Genomic DNA, 21,184 nt, shown 5'->3' on the forward strand with positions numbered 1-21,184 from the left:
ACAATACATATGACTGCAATTTTTCCGTATATTTGAAAATTTCAAAATGCATTTATGTATTTTGGGGTGGTAAGGTATACACTATACTCTATAGTATGTTGTACTATGTTATACTATGCATAGATCAGTAAATATGACCATAGTTAGCGTGGAGTGGGTGTGATGTATTCCTATAGGTTCTGAATCGATCCCCCTATTCCTGACCCTATTCTGGTTAAACAAACCAACAAGTTAACTAGCAGTCAGCCCATGAGGCAGAAAACCCCCATGATGCAGATACCGTTATCTGACGCAGTCACACTACGGCACAGGAACGTGTTATCTGATTAGGTCATAACGCTTGCGATCTAATTAGACAAGCGATATTCCTCCAGCCCCTGATAAGGCATACGGAGTTCTCATAACAAATCAAACCTATGACAACCTGGGCAAAACCCTGCGGCCATTGTTTTGATTTCACCGAGAACTTCAGTAAAAGAATGTGCTAACGAGCAAGTCGTATGACATCCTTATTGACGTATCTATGTCCATCCTTACGTCAATCTCGGCACCTTAAAGGTATAAATATTACCGATATTGCCCTATGCAAACACACGCGTGGTGACGAGACGGAGCAGCCATACTTGCTGAAGCGAAGAGCAGAGCAGACCCCGCTGGCGCAGCCCCGCCTTCCTGACGCGCTGAGAGAAGCTGCTTTCTCCTGCCGAGAAATCCAGCACCGGCGTTTCTGGGTAGCCCTCGCAGGCAGCCTGGAATATCGAGACCAGAGACGAGAGATACCATCCCTCATTCAACCTAGATTCCAGGTACAGAACTGAATAACCCCTCACAGAGAATTCTTTAGTTATTCACTTGGCAAAAACAAACTTAACTTAAACTGTAACTTTCTATTCCCGCCCACGTATTAGACTTAGGTCAGGTACACGGGGTAGGCGTATTTAGAAACACCAGTTGAGTACGTTTAGTCAAATGTATATGTGTATGTAATATATTTTATTCATTTTAAACCTTCATATGGCTTAGAAACCATATCAATGTTTTTACAGTATTATTTTATACTATTGCTTTTAATGTATGCACTTTACTTAACTATAAGTATTGCAATAATATCGATCCATTTCTCTTGTATGAGAAAAGAGACTGATCAATAAATAACACCTTTTTATTGAACACGCCCGTCTCTTCCTTTTCTCTACAATCTGATGAGACTAAGAATGCACGTACTGACTGAGTAAAATAAATTGCCTTTTGTTCACACAACTCTCGAGATATACTCTTGATTAGGGGAGAGCAAAGTTGTCATGTTCTATGGTTGTCAGAAACTAAATCCCTTCTTGTCTAATCAGGGAAGTTAAGTCCTCCTTGAACATTCGAGAAAGTTTCTAGTGAACTCTGAGCTAAGCTGGCAAACCCAAAACTTTAAGTCTAGTATCGACAGTAGTAGACCTAGTTAACGTCTGGTCTAGGCCTTTACTGCTGTAGGTATTATTCCAATGCGCAGAGCCTATTGGGATGATAGGAACTACACTACACTACAGCCCATAGCCTGACTTCCCAACTTCACCAGAGGTCCCTTAAGGACACCTGGCGACCTTTATATAGGCTTAGATCACATAGCATGTTCCACCTCAATCTGCTCCTTTGTCTCCTCCCCCTAATTTCTGGGCAGGAAGCTATCAGACCATAACCCTTTATTGATGGGCCTCCACTAGGGGAAGCCTCCCACCCCAATTCACACGTGAAAACTACAGCCACTGCCCTGGGGGACCCCACCTTTTCTACAATGATATCAGTCCAGACTGCAGATTATTTTGAGCATAATGAAAGGTCTACCTGTTCCCTGACCACGGAGTAACCTTTAAGGTGGCTCTCAGAGGAGCTTGTATCCAAACTATATGCGGTGAATGCCATAGCCTCTCAGGTGTTCTGTTTCAAGCAGGACAGGACTATTTGGCTGTGGAGAGACAGACCGTAGGTGACCCAGAGCGGCAGGCCTACTGTACACCGCTATGGGAGTGGTAGGCTTAGTGTCTCCGTTGTCTGGACTACCAGGCGTATGTTGCTGGATTGCATTCACAGGGTGACAAATCAGGACGACTTCTGGCCTGCTAATTCAGAATGAATCACATCAGCCCTCTATACCACATTTCCGTCCGGCAGATGGCGCCGACCCTTACTCCCAAGAAGCCATCTACAAGTCCTTTGTTTATTCTACACCTCAGTTCATTCTCACCCCCGGCCGCTCCAAAGGCTGACATAGAAAGATTTCTGGATACAGTCCTTCTCGCAACCCTCTTAGCGCTCAAGAGGCTTGAGACAGATGCATCACAGTGGCAGATATTAGGGAGGCAATCATAGGGGAGCCAGGGACCGATGGGTTTCAAACAGAATTCCACAATCGATATGCAACCACTCCAGCCCCGCGCCTGGTAAAATTGTTTGACACCATACAGGAGTCGAATCATCTCCCACGAACCATGAGTGAGGCACTACTGATCTCCCTGCTGAAACCAGGGAGAGACCCCCTAAGCCCGTCCTCATACCGTCTGATAGCTATTTTAAATACAGACTATAAAATCCTCACCAAGATTCTGACCTTTAGAATATATAGAGTCCTTCCACAACTTATTCATTCGGACCAATGCTAACTCGTTCTGGGCCGTAATACGGCATATTCTGGAGGGGGAGCAGCCCAACTGGCCCCATGCAGCTGCCCTGCTTCTTGACCTGGAGAAGGCTTTCAACTCGCTAAGCTTTGCAAAGCTTTGTTGCTTTATTCAAAGCCTGTTCCTTTAAACTTATTAGGTTACTTTACAAATTGCCCATGGCAGTGGCGGCTCCCCCGCTATGGCAGAGGAACGTTGCCCCAATACTTTTTTGGCAGTGTAAGGAAAAGTAAAAATGATAATAACTCAATGTTATTAGTATTTTATTTGTTCTTGTTGCATCATGTCAGCTTTGCGAGGCGGGGGCTGCTCTGCTGACAGAGCAGGGGAGGGGAGGAGTGGTTTTCATTGCCTTCGTGCATATGAAGATTTGGCAAGCCGTCTCGGGCCAGCAAAACATTCAAGAACACTTTGCATGTTCTCGGCCCAGGCAGCATTACAAGAAATCAGGTGAGAACGTTTTAACCCGAGCTTCCGTTTGTATAAGGTTTACAGTTCAGCACTGTGTGCGCTTGTGCACGTGTGCCAGGGATAGCATATACGGTATAATTTCCCTAATCTTGCTCCGTTATATAAAGAACAAAACAATGCTTTCACTGAAATAATACTATTTTCAATTGAACAATCTTAAAGAAAATATCTTAAACAAATACCCACAGTGTCACAGTCCGTTCTTGTCTTGGTAATAGATGCGGTGTTCTGTATGTGCAGAGTTTTCTGCATGGCACTGTGCAGGGATTGCATTTCTGTATTGTGTGATCTTCTGCATATGAAGTATCACTTTTGCACGCTGTGCTGTCATACAGCTGCACACTCTTTTCTTTGGCAGGGTGGGCCCTCATAGAGGTAACTCCTGTTTTGCATGATCAAGGCAGCCTGCAGTGTCAGTGTCAGCACCAGGACAATTACTTAAAAATATATTATTCCCCTAACACCCCCTAGCCCCCTCCTCACCAATTTCGATTTGTGGTATCCGCCACTGGGCCACAGTGCAAGTTCTGATAGCAGGTCTTATATAGGGGCTATCCCAGTAGGGAGAGGCACCTGCCAGGGCTGTCCGGCTCTTGTTTGTTCTTGTGGTGGAACCACTAGCCTCCTATGTCCACAAAACAGAGATTCAATGGAATATCTCTGTGGACCATTCCAGACTTGCTGAACATTTGACCACCTTCTGAGATATTTCTGGCCTTTGGGTGAGCTGGACAAAATCATGTGTCTATCTGCTGATGCACTTGGCACCCCCTCACTGGATGGTCATGGAACGAGTCGCCCATTACGATGGGAAAACCACTCATTCCGATACCTGAGCACCAGTGTTTAACACACTGCCACAGATCTCCTGGATATTAATTTGATAAGAACAGTGTCCTGCTTTGGGGCCCAGGTCATCTTCTGGAGAACTCTACCTATATCTGTGAAAGGGCATATAGCCACCCTCGCAGTTATCCCCATCAATCCCTGTTTCGAGGCTTGCACCAATTGCTAAGAGATATTACACTGTCGTAGCTGTAGAGCAGCCCTAACAAAACTGCAGCTGCCGCTGGATTCAGGCAGCCTTGGAGCCCTGAACTTATTACCTGGGAGCACAGCTGCAATGGCTGGCCTTCTGGCTGGCGGTCCATGATCTGGCAGATTCTATTACAGTCACTCCTCCCTTGTTTGAGGCGACACTTCTGACCCTCTCGGTCCCTGGACATAGGCGTACATGGACGCTCAGAGGCCAGGTGTCAGTCCCACCTGTGCTCCCTCTATTCCTTTATTGGGCATCCTTGGTGGAACCCGACCCCTGTCTAAGAAAGTGCTCTGAGCTTGGGTACGAGCTAATCTATCAACTCTTAGGCACCTGTTTGCCAATGGTCAACTCCTACTGTTCGTGGAATTGATGAACCAATATGGACTCCACCAAGAGCCGTTCCCAATCTATGATCCCTTCCGTAATGTTCAGATAGACCGATGGCAGGTCGATGTCTTCAAACTATCCACAAATGCAGTAGATCTCCCTTATACTTTAGGCAATGGGAGGAGACTGATAACCTGGCTTACAAGAGCCATGATAATGCATACACAGGCACAGCGCTCTTTCCACTCTTTCTGCGACACCTGGGAGGCTGACTCTCCAAACTCTCCATGACAGGGAATGGCAGAAGGCATTGATGCTAACACAAAAGACATCCCTTAACTCCAGATTACAACTGATTCAATTCTATATAGTATACAGGGTGTACAATTTGCCACAACGACTGCATCGCATCCTACCGACAGTCCCTGACACATGTGCCCAGTGCCAGGCGCAAGAGGCAGATCTCTGACATGTCTTATGCGATTGCAGACCCTTACTCAGTTTTGGCATGAAGTCCTATCAGCCGTATCCTCAGCCACGGGCCACCCTCTCCTGGACTCTTGGGAGACAAGTACATTAGCATCTACAAGTGGCAAAAGAAGTGCAATAGCCAACTTTATTGATTTAGTCTCGGCCATATGCTGGAACAGTGCAACTCCCCCAGTGGCGCGGCCTGGAAGGGTGCGGTGGTGCACTGGGCAGAGGCAGAGGCAACATCGCTACACAAAGAAGCCGCCAAGGGCCTGCGCCGTAATCTTATAGCACCCCTCTGGGACCAATTGCTCTCACGATTCCTGGACATCGACCGGAAGCCCCTACCTCTCCCACTCAGTGAGATTCCCTCCATTGCCCACCCCAGAGAATCCCTGTCACAGAAGTGTGAAACTAGGCCCAACTCCTGCCTAGTGCTGAACAGGATTTAGTACCCCCTCTCAAATAATCTACCCCTCCACAAGATACCCATTGAATTGGACCCATCTACCCTCCCCCTAATACTTCCTCTTCCGCGACCCAGTCCCCCACCCCACAGTTCCACCATGTTTATTATTTACCCTCAAGTGGACAATATTTTTTGGGGGGAGTTGATGTGCTGCTATGGAGTCTGCCTTAATTTCCCAGATACTCAGAGTCCTCATTTGAGGCTATACTATACTCTTTCTCTAGATGCTGGACTTCAAAGTTATCCTGTCAAACATTGTACCTCTACGCTACTATGAAATGTAACTTGAGGCTGTTGTACTTCTTTTTATAAAATTAATAAAATATGTTTCCCAAAAACAAATGAATTACATTTGTTTTAAAAAAACAAAAACTATGGTAAATATAAAATACACATTTACAGAACTAAAGCCTTCATTAAGGGATTGGCATGTGGATTGTTGTCCATAAGGAAAGAGAATTTAATTACCTCTATGGTAAAATATCGCTTTCGGTAGTTAGAGATCTCCGCTGGCGTGGAGGAGATCACTGTACCTTCGCAGGAGCCGCTTCTCTGAAGTCACTGAAGTTTACTGAGCGGCTGCCATGTTTCATGCAGCCACTCAGTAAACTTGTATGCTTTACAAAAACAAACACTCAAATTGGGAGTGCAAAAGCATTGCCTGGCTATCAAGAAGAGAAAAAAAGTAGACCACACTATCAGCTCTCAAAAGGGTGGACAGTCTGCAGTACTTACACCAAAGCTCAAAGTCTGCCACCGGGGCACCACGTGTAGAAACATGATGGTGTGCCCAATCCTTTTTTTAAAAAAAATTAATTAGCATTTTCCTAAGAAGTTACAAACCAATACAAATAAACATTGCAGCAATAATAGACACAAAGACTGAATCCAAACCACAATGCTGATGAAATGTCCCGCGGAACAACTATCAGGTCCACTCAACCCTAAACAAAGCGGATGGTCAGTTTGGGGTACAGGGCACTTCACTGTATTTCTGGCAGAGTACCTTGTCTGCAAAACCCTAAATCGGGCCATAAATTAATTACGCAACAACATCATTCCATGCACCAAATTGTCTCTATTTTTACACTTAGTAAGGAATAGGTTACCTGTGAAATATCAGAGGCTAAATCACTGCTTTCAGATTCGAGGAAATAATCTGCAATAGGCAGATCCAGAGAACAGCTAGCAAAAGAGCTGAGTTCTTCATCAGAAGGGATCACCAAAGGATCTTGAGTGCACGCATTCTCATCTGATTTACTGATTTCAGCAAAAGGTGCAAACCCTTGACTTTCTTCCTCTTTAGATCCAGAGGGTTGGAACATTCCTAAAAAATAATGGTGTTTTTCTTTAAACTACTGCAAACATGCAAGCAAAGTGCACTAGTTATTTAAGCTCATTCACTTTCTCATTTGTACTTTGGCTCATATAAATCATAGGTTTAGCATAGCAAAAAGAAAATACTGTGCATTTATATTTATTAAGAAGGTCCTGGGAGAATGACAGTACCTGGAGTCTTGGAAGTGTGTGCAGATTTAGACAAGCTTCAAATGGCAGAACGCTGCTGCAAGGGTCTAAAGTTAAAAGCTGAAATGATAGGGTCACTGGTTCAAGCATTTCTTATGCATTATATTATAAGTTGAGTTGCCTGCAGTCCAAAATATGTGCCAGTTGAAGTCAAAGGAAGGAAATATAACAGTTTCCAAGAGGCCTTCTACTATCTATGAATGTCCCATAAAATGGCATGCCAAGTTAGGCATTTGATACATTGATTTTCCATTTATACTTAAATTAGCATTTATTGTTGCATCAGAAAAACAAAGCGAAGACACTCAATAAAGCGGTGGCATCTCAAAGGTTCAGCTTCACCATGACAAGTAGCAATATTTTAAATAAACTCCCCAACTACTCCCCTTCCACCGGGTGCTCATCAAGCCTTAACTATGAGAGAACATATTTGGGTATATCGAAACCATTCCCTTTCCAGGATACCAAAGTCAGCATGCAGGGAGACAAATGGGATGGGGCCTTCTGCAACGAAAAAGTAGCCTATGGCCAGCATCCCACCTGTTGCTAAACTTGGAACAGTGTGCTATTCAGACCTGGCGTAAGGTCTCTATTTCCCACAACCGGAGTAAGGGGGAAGGATACCACGTAGGGCCTCTCTGGGTCTCCAGACTATTTTAAACCATCAGGATAGGCGTGGTGATCAAGAATCAGTAGAGATTTATGGGGCTGTGGGTGCGGGCCAGAAACGGACCGTTCCAAAGAGCCATTCCCGCCAATGCTCTCTCACTAAACAACCGCGCCTTCTCCGACTCAGTGCGGTACCAGTCTACCTAATAACAAAGCTGTGTCACCTGAAAATAATGGATTAAGCATGGGACTCCCAGTCCCACCTCGATTGGGGGGTGCCAACTGCGATTGAGTTTCATCCAGGGTCATTTACCAGCCTGCACGAAACGCTGTAGTGCATCTTGGAGAGTCTGAAACGTCCCTGACGGGGGCTGCAGGGGGAGTTTTGGAAGCTGTAAAGAATCTTGGTTAGAATCGTCATTTTAATGGGAGGAAACCCGTCCCAGCCAGGCAAGGGGGTATAGTTCCTTGATAAAGCGGGCAGTAAACAACTGTTACTCCCTGATCTGATGCACAGCTGAAATTTGTTCAACTACTGATCTTAATAGATTCACAATTTTTACTTGATTTTTTCATCAATTTCTCTTGGTTTTATTCACCATATTATTTCTGTGATACAAACATTATTATGTCATGTTTTATCTATTCATTTTCGTAATACAACATCGAAATGTTAGTCATTTACTATACAGTTCATCTTTGGTGTGATGCTTGTCACACATTGACACAACCCATAACAGTTATTATCGACGTTTGAGGCGTAATTGGCCCGATGCATTTCGGGACCCTGTCCCTTCTTCGGGGGCCTTCCTGTAAATGAAATACATTTATATCATTGTCTGTTTGAATCTTTACATCTTTCTAATAACTTATGTACTCAAGGGTCACTTTTAAGTTTCAAATCAACCACCGTAGCTGCTGGTGTAGGTATGTCTACTGGCATGTCTCTCTTAACTGTGGAGTTTTTATGTTTTGCGGATACTCACTCATCTGATAGTATTTACCTTGTGCTCGGGGGAAGCCTTTCATATTCTAAAGATCAAATCATTGCACTCAGTTACAGAGATAATTTAACACCAGATCCATTACTTATTTTTTACAGTTCCCCAGTATACTTCCACATCAAAGTGAAGCATAACTTCAAAGAACCTAACAGTGAACGATAAGGTAATAATTAAAATTACATGAGAACTTGACATCTAGGTCGGTAGCGTCCATTATCGAGTTCAGTTGTGGACAGAGGGAACTCAGTGTTTTTTAATAAGAACTTTAAATCAGTTTTCTTTAAATTAAATTATCTCTGTAACTGAGTGCAATGATATAAATGGTGAATTTACGGCATGAGGTCATGCCAGGTAAGCATTGTAGGAAAGGGAAATCCTTTAAAGAGAGTCATTTTCTCTCTAGATTTCCCTTCTCTTTTTGAAACTCAGGAGCAGCAACAGTGTCGTGGTGTCACCAGGGCTTTAAATGGAAGCTTTTTCAATATTATATGCAAGCCATAGTTGCTGCCTATTTATCTTATGCAACTAACAACCATTGACAAAGCCATTAGTCCTGACTTGTTGTATCGCATATCTGGATGCAATGACAGAAACAGCAAAATACAAGTTGTGCGGCACACTATTAAGCCATGCCTTTAATTACATTGGCCATGCCCCTTTGAGAGACCCCCCAGTTTTTTCATTCCACTTAAAGCCCTGGAGATGCCATACTGTAATTCTCTCACGCGAGAAACCTGCATCTCAGCCCCAAAAGGAGCCCCTTCCTGCCTAGCAGTAGGAAGGACCCGTCCACTCCGCATGTAGAAAACGTAAAATGACTAAGACCTATGATGAGCACCCCAGAACAAATACCTCAACAAAAATGGAAACAATCCAGTGTCCCTGGAACAAGGCAGGGACCGAAGTATCCAACCTCAGTCCAGTGGTGCAATGACAGAAGGGGACTGTGGCCATCACTTTCCAGCCCAATGCGGTCCTGCCCCGCCACTGGCCACCGGACCCCCAACAGCACCCCACAGGAGCAAGCTGCAATATGATCAGACGGGGTCTCTGGGTACAGTATATTCTGTAATCCTTTACAGCAGAGCCTTTCTCTATGAGGCGATTATAGCGGAGTCTGGCCTTGACCTCCCAGGCCCGACAGAGGCTCGTCTCCATCTTATGCGCCTGTCAGCTCCGTGCCCCACAGATGCCGACCTTGGTTTGGATTCCTCCTGAGCCTCAATCTGCAACAGCTCACAAGCAGCTGCGAGGGAGCGAAATTGATTAAGCTGGTCATGCCATCAAAAGATGATTCGAAAGGGGTGTCCCCAGGATAAGGAACATTTTTGTCCCTGAGGAATGCTGTAACGGGGCAAAACTCCAGCCTCTTCTGGAGTGTGGTGGCTGAGAGATCCTGGAACAAATAAAATGTTTGACAACGAAATGGTACTGGCAGAGATTCTCGGGCTTTGGGGAGAATCCATTCCTTTAAAGGGAAGTCATGGACCCAAGACAAGATATTTGTAGGCCGTGTCTCTCTAGGCCTCGGACTGACAACCCTGTGGGTTCTGTTGAGGTGAATCTCTGAGGCTTGTGTGTTCCTAAGGATCTGAGTGAATAAAGCAGGCATGTAGGCTTCGATATCTTCTCCTTTCTACGCCCGTGAAGCCCCCTTATTCGTATGTTGTTCCGTTGGGATCTATTTTCAAAATCCTCCGTGTGGGCCTGTAGGTCTAACTGTTGATCTGAGAGACTGAGTATTTCCTGTTGCAATTGTACTATTTATTCATCCTGGGTAGTCTCATGGTTTTCTAATGCATCCACTCTGTCTCCACTGTCCGTCACTTCCTTTTGAACTGCTTGCAGTTCATGTGCTAGGTCTATCTTTTCCACCAGGAGGTCATCTCTCAGTGAGGCAAACAACATCTTCAAGTATGGGCGCATGACCGAGGCCTCTAGATCCTCTTTATCTGGCGAGGCCACCCATCTGGATGCCATCTGACCGTACCCCATATGGGGACCTGCAGTCTTTGCAAAAATGCTCTTGAGAGTGCCCACTTCTTATTGCTTGTGGACGTCATCTAGCTGCTCGGGTCTAAGTCAATAATCAGGTGTAATGGTGTCCACAGGGCCAGCCACCCTGTGTTTGCACCATCCACTACTCCAGCCTCAACCAGCCATGGTCTAGCCAACTAGGGAGTGGGCTCTTTCCCATCCGTATGCTGCAAAGCCCACAAATCTTCTATTATATAATAATACTTCTTCTTAGCAAGGAGAGGGAGATTAGGCACTCTCGTCATTTCTCCATTGCCTTTCTATGATTACATCTCCCTTCATGATATATGGACTAGCTGCTAAACTGACTGTATTTGTATGATGCATTTTTCTGCTTGTTGTGGCACATATACTGCATGTTAGGGCACATTAGTTAAAATGAATATGTTAAACTGGTTTGTGTCTCTGTTAGATCTTACTGTGGAGAAGTACAAGAGAGTGAGTGAAAGGGTGTATCTTGTTACTGTGATTCCTGAGAGATCTGGGAGTGTTGTGTTATGGGGTATCTAATCATTTGTTTCTCTGTGGGTGATTAGGAGAGCAAGTGAGACACTATAGCTAGTTGGTCCTGGGTTCATGAGTACTAAGGTGGTAGGAAGACCCAGGGCCAGATGTAGGAGGCCATTTACCGACCGGTAATGGCCGATTTTGGCCGTTACCGACCGGTAAATGGGTATTTGGGATGTAGGGGCATCATTTTACAGATTCTGTAAATTTACCGAATCGGTAAATTTACCGATTCTGTAAAATACTGAATCGGTATTTTTACCGATTCGGTAAATCCCAGATGTAGGTGGGACTCTTCTGAGTCCCAAAGGCCTTACAGATTCGGTATTTTACCACCCAATCCAATTGGGTGGTAAAATACCGAATCCAGGTGTGTATGCACATGTGTGCATACACACCTAGAGATGTGACAGACAGACATGCCCTTAGGGCATGTCTGTGTGCCACATGGCACACATGCCCGTCTTTGGGGTGCTAGAGGGTGTCAAAGTGACACCCCCTGCACCCTTGCTGGAATCGGTATTTACCGAATCTGTAAATACCGATTCGGTAATGCCCATTGATTCCTATGGGCTTCAATGCCCATAGGAATCAATGGGCATTACCGAATCGGTATTTACAGAATCGGTAAATACCGAATCTTAACGATTCGGTATTTACCGAGTCTGTGTCACCTACATCCCCCCCCCCTCTATTTTACCACTTCTTAAATACCGAATCGGTAAAATTCGGTATTTAAGAAGTGTTAAAATAGAATTACCTACATCTGGCCCCCAGTCCCTATACACCAAGGTCCCATATCCTGTGCATAGTTCTGTATTTGTGCAAAATCCCTTCAACATGGCGCCACCAACGTTTGGTCTGATACTTATTCGCGATACCCCTGAGTAGTGCTTGTGCTTCTCCACAATCCCCTCACACCGGTTTCCGGAGACATCTCTGGTGTGAGGGCTTAGCCTCCTATATTTTTGTTTTATAGGTTTTTCAAGCTTGAAATTTAAAAGGTTTTGATTCTCTTTCTGACCCAGTTTTGCGCTACGGTTCTACTGTTAATTTTTTTTTTGTTTTTAATATGGCGGTCGCTATTACGGCACATAACCGCGGGGCGGTTACAGCCTTCCTGACTCAATGTAGAGTCCCCAATGCGGGGGCGTTCTTTATCTTTGTTTTCAAGAGTGACGCGGCCTACCGCTTCAAGGTTTTTTACTCGTGGGTTACATTTCCGGCAATGGATGGAAATGATAATTTGTTTCATGAATATACGGCAGCCGTGGTTCCATGGAATTATCGCCCTTATGCATTACTTGAAGTTCCGTTGACGGCCTGTGAGCATACCATGTGGTTTAATGTTGCCCTTCCTCACCCTGTTTTCAGTGGTTCGTTTAGGCCCCTTATCAGTTGATGGGGCCACTTGGACGGTTTTGGCTGGTTTCATACCGCATCCAAATTATCTTAATGTTACACTTGCAGAGCTACATCAGTTACATACAACATGATTCATATACACAGAAGTTCCATACAATTTATGTCACGTAATATTCAAGTGGCTCCGGCTGGAGCCGCTCCTAAGCTACCTGGACATGGTGGTGGTCTTTTCATTAGTCCCATGATTAATTCCGTGATGGGTAAACGTCCTCAGAATAGAGATGAATTGCCATATTGGCTGGCAGAAAAATTTGAGCAACTCAAAGCTGTATTTCCACATACTACTCATGTTGAGAAACACAGGATCCTGACAATGAGTTTACCGAGTGCTATTGTTCCCTCTTTGACTGATTGCACCATCTGGGGGTCGGTGTTTCCTGCGGTGTACACAATGTGCTTTGACACCCCCTCCATGAGCGTTCTACAAAGCGTTCTGAAGAAGGTTCAAGATGAACCAGGGGCTGTTCTAGCCCTGGAATTGGAGGTGAGATTAGTGGGGATGTTCCCTGTTGTCTCCGATCTGACTCTCAGCTTTGGCGGACATTGACAGGCAGCGGCAGTTGCCATTTATCATTGCGAATGTGTATACATCATTGGATCGCAATAGTTTGGGAGTAAGGCATTTTACTCAGGTGCAGAATAAATCTCCTCCTGAAAAGGAGGGATGTCCGGTCTTTCCTAAAAAGACTTGGAGTAAAAATCAGCTGCAGCAACAATAGGAGCCTTGCTCTTGTGCTGGTTCGCCACAACCTGATGCTTCTGAATGTAGATATGATTTGCGCAACCGCTCTAAAATTAAGGCACCCGAGAGTTTCCAGGTTCCAGGTTGCTGATCCTTGTTCTCCTCGTTCCTTTTAGTAATCAACAGTTTGGTGGGGGAGAGCATCAGGATCACAAACAAGGCGAGTCTATGCAGCCACGACGAGACCTGCAGCGCCAGTTTGATGTAAAAAGCCAAACCAAATGGACCACCTCCATATCGTGCCCCATTTCAGAAGAAAAACGTTGCCTCTTGGACTGTGAAGTATGCCCCAGACGGGTAGAACCCTGCTCCTCGACAGGGGTTGGGCGATAACCCTCCTGGACAGTGCAGCGGAGGTTACCATAGTGCGGCAGACACTCCATCCATCAGCGTCTGGAGGTGAAAGCAACTGACACTTTTATTACAGTAGAAATAGCTGATACTTGAGTCACTCCTCCAGATAGACTTCATGGAGTAACCCTCCAGATTGAAGGTGATATTCAGCGCCATATTAAAGCAGTATTTTGTGAAAATCTCACTTCTTCTTATGACATTTTGTTGGCAGAGGTTGATTGGCCTCCCCCATTTGTCCAAGCATCTTCTAGAGGTGACTCTTCCTAGTTTTTAGGAATATGATCCATATGATGATAAAATGGCTTATGCCTCCAAGTGGGCTTTAGCCTTAGCCCCGGCGTTATATCACAATCAGGCATGTTGGGATGAGGGTTCCCCCGTACATGTGATTCCTTTGTGTTCCACACCTCAGCCCCAATTAAACGCGACGCAAAAGCGTCCATAAGTGACAACTTGATCAAATTGGAATATCAGGGTGTGATTGAACCCTGTATTTCATCAATGAATAATCCTCTTTTTCCAATAATGAAACGGGACGGTTCATATCGTATTATTTTAGATTACAGACATTTAAACAGTCAGCTTCGAACCTTTGCGGTTCAGAACACACATAGCTCTATGTTAGTGAATAACATTGTTCAAAAAAAGTACAAAACAACTTTGGATATTTCCAATGGATTTTTCAGTCACTCTTTGGCTCCTGAGAGCCGCGATTTGACTGCATTCAGTGCGCTGTTTAATAAGCACCTATATGTGAGTTTGCCTACTGGATATAAGAATAGCCCTGGTGTGTTTGCGGAACGCATAGTGTCCCTTTTGCATGAGATCGACCCTGATGCCTTCTTGTATGTCGATGACATACACTTGACAGATGACGAATTACACCCGCATCTCTTGCGGGTGGACCGCAGTATCACACATTTTGCAAACTTTGGTTTGGTAAATTGAATTTTGCTAACTCTCACATCGCCTTCTTGGCAGTCCTTTCTAATGGTTACAAACACAACAATGAAGGTCGGGGGTTAACCCCACTTTTCGGAGAGTTGTGCTCAATTGCAACCTTCAACTACTCTTAAAAAATTGCAATCTTTGCTGGGTTTTTTTCATTTCGGGAGGACATACATTCCTGATTATGCCCAGCGTATCGAACCTCTTGACTCTTTGATACAACCTTCTTTCTCGGCTTCCTGTTGGCTCTGGAACATACCACAATTCTCAGTCTCTGCAGTCTGATCTGCTTGTGATCCACTCCTTGTTAACACAAGACAATTCTACAAATTTGGTCCTGATGAATGCCCGGTGAATTGCACTACTTGGGCAGAAACATGTCGACCCCACTCCAAGGGAACCAGCTGAACAATTAATTCAGCCAGGGTTTCCCACACTCTGTTTTTAGTGTGTCTGATTGGCCATTTAATAAATCTTTTTTTTTTTACACAATCCAGACATTTTTAAAACACTTGCCCACACCTCACCTATCACCACAAAACCAGCTCTGCAGTAACTCTGGTATTGCAGCAGACCGGGGCGGTACTCGGCCTCTCCCGGTGGGGCACGATGATGAAGCATGTCACCAACTAGGTTTGTTTGTTTGTGCAGGGTTTGGCTGACTCATCTCTATGGAGTCCAACGTGCACTAAATAATCTCCCTAGAAGATCTCTCGGTGGGCGGACCCCATACAAAATGCTCTTTGGCATTAAAATGTTTGTGCCAGACCTTGATGGTCTGGACGTTGTGGAGGCTGCCGCAACCTTTGACGTAGATAATAATTGTGCTATGTTACAGGATCTACAAAAAGCTTGTGATTCACAAGCAAGAGCCCAATTGCCCTCTTCCGTGGATCCAGCAGTTCCTGTTTCTGGCTGGCTTCCTAAAGTTGGAGATTTGGTCTGAGAAAAGGTAGAGAACAACAAAGAATGTGGTCCATCCTACCAGGAACTGGTCACAATCCTTGGGTTGAAAGACACCCATACTGTGATCCTGCCTCCTTTGCCTGGGCGTATGGAGAATCATTACATTTCAATCGAACATGTCAAGCTATACCATATGGCAATACTGAATAGTATGCCTCCAAGCATTCCGCGTCATGATCGCACTGAATCCAATGGCTTCTGTTTCTCCGACTACTCTCCAGCAAACCGAAGTGGAAATGGAAACGTCAACTGATTTATTGCCTGTTTTTCCTTCTACATCCACATCTGTGGATATTGAATATGCTTCTCCTCCAGTCAAGGTCATAACTGATATTCCTGAGAGTACCATACATGATCCATCAGATGCTGCTCAACCCCTGTTGTTTCAGTTGGGGTCCAGTAGTTTTTATATGGACCGTAACAGCTTTTCTTCTGAAATGTCTTCTTCATTCTCGTCTGTGGAGAAAAACCCCTACACGTACCAGTCTTTTCATCTCCTGGTTCAAAAAGACTTACCTGGTCCCACCCTGGACATATATCTGGATGGTGCTTATGAGGATATTCCTCTTCATGTGGATCGGATTTGTGACTGTGTTTTTCCTCCTGATTAATGGCCATTATTTACCTGAACACTCAGCTGTGAATGTTGTTGATGGAGTTCTGGCCCCTCACACGCCGTGCGATATAATGAAAAGAGACCAAGCCCTTGTCAATATGTCAGCGTTCCCTTTTGTTGATGACATTGTCTGAGCTAAAGTATCATACGATATCCATGGCATGACCGAAATTTTGAACAATCCATACATCTTCCATGTTTCCTTGGGAGATGTGGTTTTGCCTGAAATATGTTCAGATGACTGGGATGTTCATGCCGTTCATTCATTGTTCTCTGATTTAAAATATTATGCTGCGTTTGACACTGAGGATTTGTATTTGAATTCGGCTAATTACGCTGATTTATTCTGTTATCAACATTATGGCCAGAATTCTTTACATAAGACCAAAATGCAGAGACCCTTTTAAAATTATCCTCCATGGGAGCATTGCCCAACACCGTTAGAGGGAAGTTCAAAGGACCAACAAAGAAAATGTGTGTATTTTTCTGGTTACAATCTGTCTGACCCACAGTCCTATTTTTATAAATTGAAGATGCCGCCCCAAGCAAAATTTATGTTAACACACACCAAATTGGTTTACTTCATGTCCTACAGGAAGGATTTGTCCTTGAAGGGTTATGAGCACTGGAAATTCCATTTGGGGTACTAGAGATTGGCAAGCGCAGGGCACTGAAGATTTGCATTGTGCATGTCTGATACCATGTCAAATCTAATTTTTAAATGACATGGTACAACAAACTACTTGTTATGGTTTGTGGAGTTAAGGATATGAGCATATGTTCCTCACTTCCGAGCAATTTATTTAAACAGATAGAATAATTCCTTATTATGACATATCACAGTAGTCCAGATGTATTTGAGTGGGAGTGGTTATTTTATTTTCATTCACCGCTTTGTTGATGCATTTCACTCTTTATAATATATTTGATTAGAGGTGTTTGGAGAAAGGAGACAGCTGACACGTGTTTCGCTCTATGTGGCAAGTTCTGCCAAGGCTTTCTCAAGGCTAATCATTGTGTTCAATAATCTTACAGTCTGCCGAGGATAAAATACACTTCAAATTGTATCAACGTAATGCGCAGAAACATCCCAAATTTTGAAGGTTTCCGATAAGCCCTGGGATAAATCAGTACTCCTGCGGTATACTTGTTTTGGTTTAGCAACTGCCAAAAATCTAAATATTCCCTCCATACCATTATTGGCTCAATATGATACATGGCAAACACGCACTTACTACACAATTGAAGACTTAGCTGTCTTATTTCAAAATGGTACACTTAACTCTTCCAATATTGACCCCTTGGGATGGTTAGTGTGGCTGACAACTTCAAATGTCTGTCAATTACGTTTTTGAATACTACATCAGGTTTTACACAAAGTAGACTTGATCCACGCTTCCCACATTCGCATACTGTTACCACATATTCAGTGGGTAAATTATGTCAGCAATGGTTGGAACATTCCACACTGTCATCTGTGAAACAACACCTTTCTCATTTGTCAGGTGACATCGATGTGGATGATTTTCTTTTAAGTCCAAAGTCCCCTCAAACAAAACTTGTTATTTATTCCACATATAATGAATTTTGGTAAATGTCGCAGATGAAAGTTGCGGTGCGTCTCCACCGAATTGACAAGGCAAACTTAGAAAAATGTCTTGCAGTGATGAGTAACAGCATTAATACACTGTCTTACCGTATATATACTTTAGATAATATTGTATCAGTTGTCATTACCCCTGCCGTCCGACGTCATGGTGGGCAAGTGTGTCGGACGGCCGGGGGTCATTCGAATCGCGCACGCATGGAATTCGCCCGCACAGCAGGGGAATTCCATGTGCGTTCAAGGGGTTAACATTGTTCAACATGAATTGTCTGCTTTGTTTCATGGTCAAAATCAGTTATGTTCTGTAATGCAGTTTACTTGAACATTGCAAACACTCAAAAATGGAAAAGTGTCATGGGATTATTTGAATGCTTTTGCACTGTTTTTGCCATTCAAGTCAACTGATAAACTGAAATGAATGTCCATGAAAGATGCCACATACACATTGTTACATATTGAACCATTAGAACAGTTACCATTTTCGGTAGCTGATACTGATTCAGCTGTGTGGTTAAGACATGGGGTTAATTCACTGCCTATCTTACTTTTTCAGTTCACAGCATGCATGAAACATCATCCAGTCGAGAGAAATGAGCCCCTCTGCAATAATTATATTCACAAATTATTGCCATTATCTGTCACCTACAGGGGTGCACTGTGATTCTGCAGTAGGACATTCCCTAGTCTGTAAACAAGTTAAGCTTCACTGACCCTGTAACGTTTGGCCCCTAATCTGGCTTGTTTTTTTCGACGTATCTTAGTCCCATCTATTATTCCTGTATTAAATTTGCTTTCTAACGGTAGTTATCTTATTTTGAATAACCATGACTGCAGCGGCTTGAGAGCGGGCATCCCGTATATAGCAATGGTTTCTCAACGAGTTACACGTTGCAGCAGCATCCTGTTTCCACCCCGCATGGGATTGTAGATAGTTCACTTTGGCCTTCCATTCCAACTTTGAAAACAGATTGCAGCAAGCTAAGCAGACTCAAAGTGCTATTGTTTCAACAAGAAGTTGCTCTCACATCATCTCGAGACACCTTCAAATTGCAGGTGGCAAGAACCGCAAATGAGATACACTCGCTGCTACACACAAATCTCCTACTCCATTTTGGAGAATTAATACATCAAGTATTTAATGCGTCTGACAGAGGGCCTTGTTCACTTTTTTAAACTTGGGGGATCTGGCTTTGCTTCTTCATGCTCCTGTTGATTTGCGGCATGCTGATTCTCTTATTATTGCTTTGCAATCAATGCTCAATCTGTGGAGCTGCCAAACACGGTCCAGTTGCAACTGTACCGTGATCGAATGCAGCAGCTCTTTGGTTTTATGCCAGTGGAGTCTTTTGCCATCGAATACTGGCTGACCTTCCATTATGCCTACTTCACCTGTGTGCAACCTGTGTTCCACTGCCTCTGGTGCCCTTTTCAATGAGCAATGAATGTCTGCCTATCCAATACCGCACACGCTGCCCTGGAATACGATCTGTTGATGGGTCTGGTGAAGGCCCATGACAACGAATGTGCCATGGGTAAGCGTTTAGTTTGTGACACTCTACTCGGACCTACGGCAGACTTGAGTACCTGTGCTCTTGCGCAGCGCCTCATAGACCGCAGTTTAATCTAGGTTAACGCAGGTTGTCCTGAGATGCTTCTAACAGCTTCTGGATATGATGAGCATTTGTGTGCTCGTTCAACCGTCTCAACTGGATGGCATACCTTTTTACAAGGGAAGGGACAACATTCTGGAGTTCATGGCATTCCGCTTTTCCCGCAACATTTTTGTCTTTGAAGCCTATGAATGGATAGCATTTTTTGAGCGCCCAATTGGCAAAATGTTTCTGAACATTATAACCTTGCAATACAAAAAGAATTTGGGCTTCATAATTAGACCAATTGGACTTTGACTAAGACACTTTGCCTCTGCTTACCTTTTTGTTTTTCGCATAGGGCTAACACTCTGGCCAAGGGGAGGGTGTCAAGTGGCCCATAGATACATTGTCGTTTTTCACTCAGATAACATGAGCACATTGCAGCTTGTCAGCTGCTTTCCACACATTACTACAAAACTTTATTTTTGCAATACTTTCAAAGACTGTTTTCATCATGAGAACTCATCGCTTTGTTTGTTCTCTGCTTGTTCCTGGGATTTTGACTGAACATTATTTGCAAGGTTGAAAAACAATGCCCCTTGTTATTTTGTTCTGGCCAGACCTTAGCCCTTAGACAAAACATACTGATGCAGCTGGTGTTCGGACAGTGTACTTGGGTTTTTAGTGGGGTACACAAATATGTGACACACACTTAGAGAAGGACCTCTCCAGGGAGAAGAGAGTGACAGCAACTATGATGTAGATCTACCATCTATAGGATAAGGTATGGGGTCTGCTGACAAAGCCCAGAGATCTTCTTTTATATAATAATACTTCATCTTAGCAAGGAGAGGGAGGTTAGGCATTATAGTATTTTCTCGTCACATATCCTCCTCTGGAAGCGCTATATAGATGACGTCCTGACGATATGGCATGGACCAGAAGAAACGCTCCAGGCGTTCTTCGAGTGGATCAATACTCTAGACAATAATCTGAAATTCACACATACAAAAGATCCCACGACTTTGACCTTTCTTGATTTAACGATCACTAAAGAGGGAGGGCACTTGGAAACTAGGACCCATTTTAAACCTACTGCTAAGAACAATCTCCTGAAATTCGAGAGCTTCCACCCGAGACCCCTGAAAGAGAACCTTCCTTACGGTCAATATTTAAGAATCAGGAGGAACTGCAGTAAACTCAGTGACTACCGCAAACAAGCAGGAGATTTAACCACTAAACTCCAAGCAAGGGGTTATCCAGACAATATCCTTAATAAGTCCCAAAAACGTGCTAGGAATCAGCCACGAGAGGCACTACTTGAGGATAATATCAGAGAACAAGCTGCTATGCCACTGACCTGCGTAACCATTTTCTGTACCGCGTCAAACCTAATGTCGAAATCCATAAATAAACACTGGAAGATAATCAATACAGGCAATTTGAAATGGGACAAACCCTTATTTGCCTATAAAAGAGCAAGGAGTATACGCGACAGTTTAGTCAACACCAGGCCAAAGAAAAAAACTGAAGAAGAACCAACAGTACTTAACGCATGGGGCCTACCCAAGGTTATGGGACACTACAAATGTGGGATTTGCAGTGTGTGTCCTCTCACAGAGAACACTAAGACACTAAAATTGGAAGAAGGTAAGATCTGGACAATCAGATCACATACCAACTGTAATAGCTCACATGTGGGGTACCTAATCACTTGTCCCTGTAACTTACGGTATGTGGGAATGACTAGTAGGAAGATCAAGCAACGCATATGCGAACATCGGAGCACGATCCGCTGCCAAAAA

At 44.0% G+C, this 21,184-nt stretch overlaps 1 protein-coding gene across 1 annotated transcript in view; it reads right to left on the minus strand.

Annotated features, from left to right (window-relative positions):
• Nucleotides 1-21,184, minus strand: part of CAGE1 (cancer antigen 1) — a 1,568,844-nt gene that overhangs the window by 1,457,549 nt on the left and 90,111 nt on the right. Inside the window, exon 2 of the mRNA XM_078688067.1 lies at nucleotides 6,556-6,773. Within this exon, the coding sequence (XP_078544193.1) occupies nucleotides 6,556-6,771 (216 nt within the window). The 5' untranslated portion in view covers nucleotides 6,772-6,773. The remainder of the gene's footprint in view (nucleotides 1-6,555; nucleotides 6,774-21,184) is intronic.

The sequence above is a fragment of the Lissotriton helveticus genome, chromosome 4_1 (assembly GCF_964261635.1).
Source record: "Lissotriton helveticus chromosome 4_1, aLisHel1.1, whole genome shotgun sequence".
NCBI lineage: Eukaryota > Metazoa > Chordata > Amphibia > Caudata > Salamandridae > Lissotriton > Lissotriton helveticus.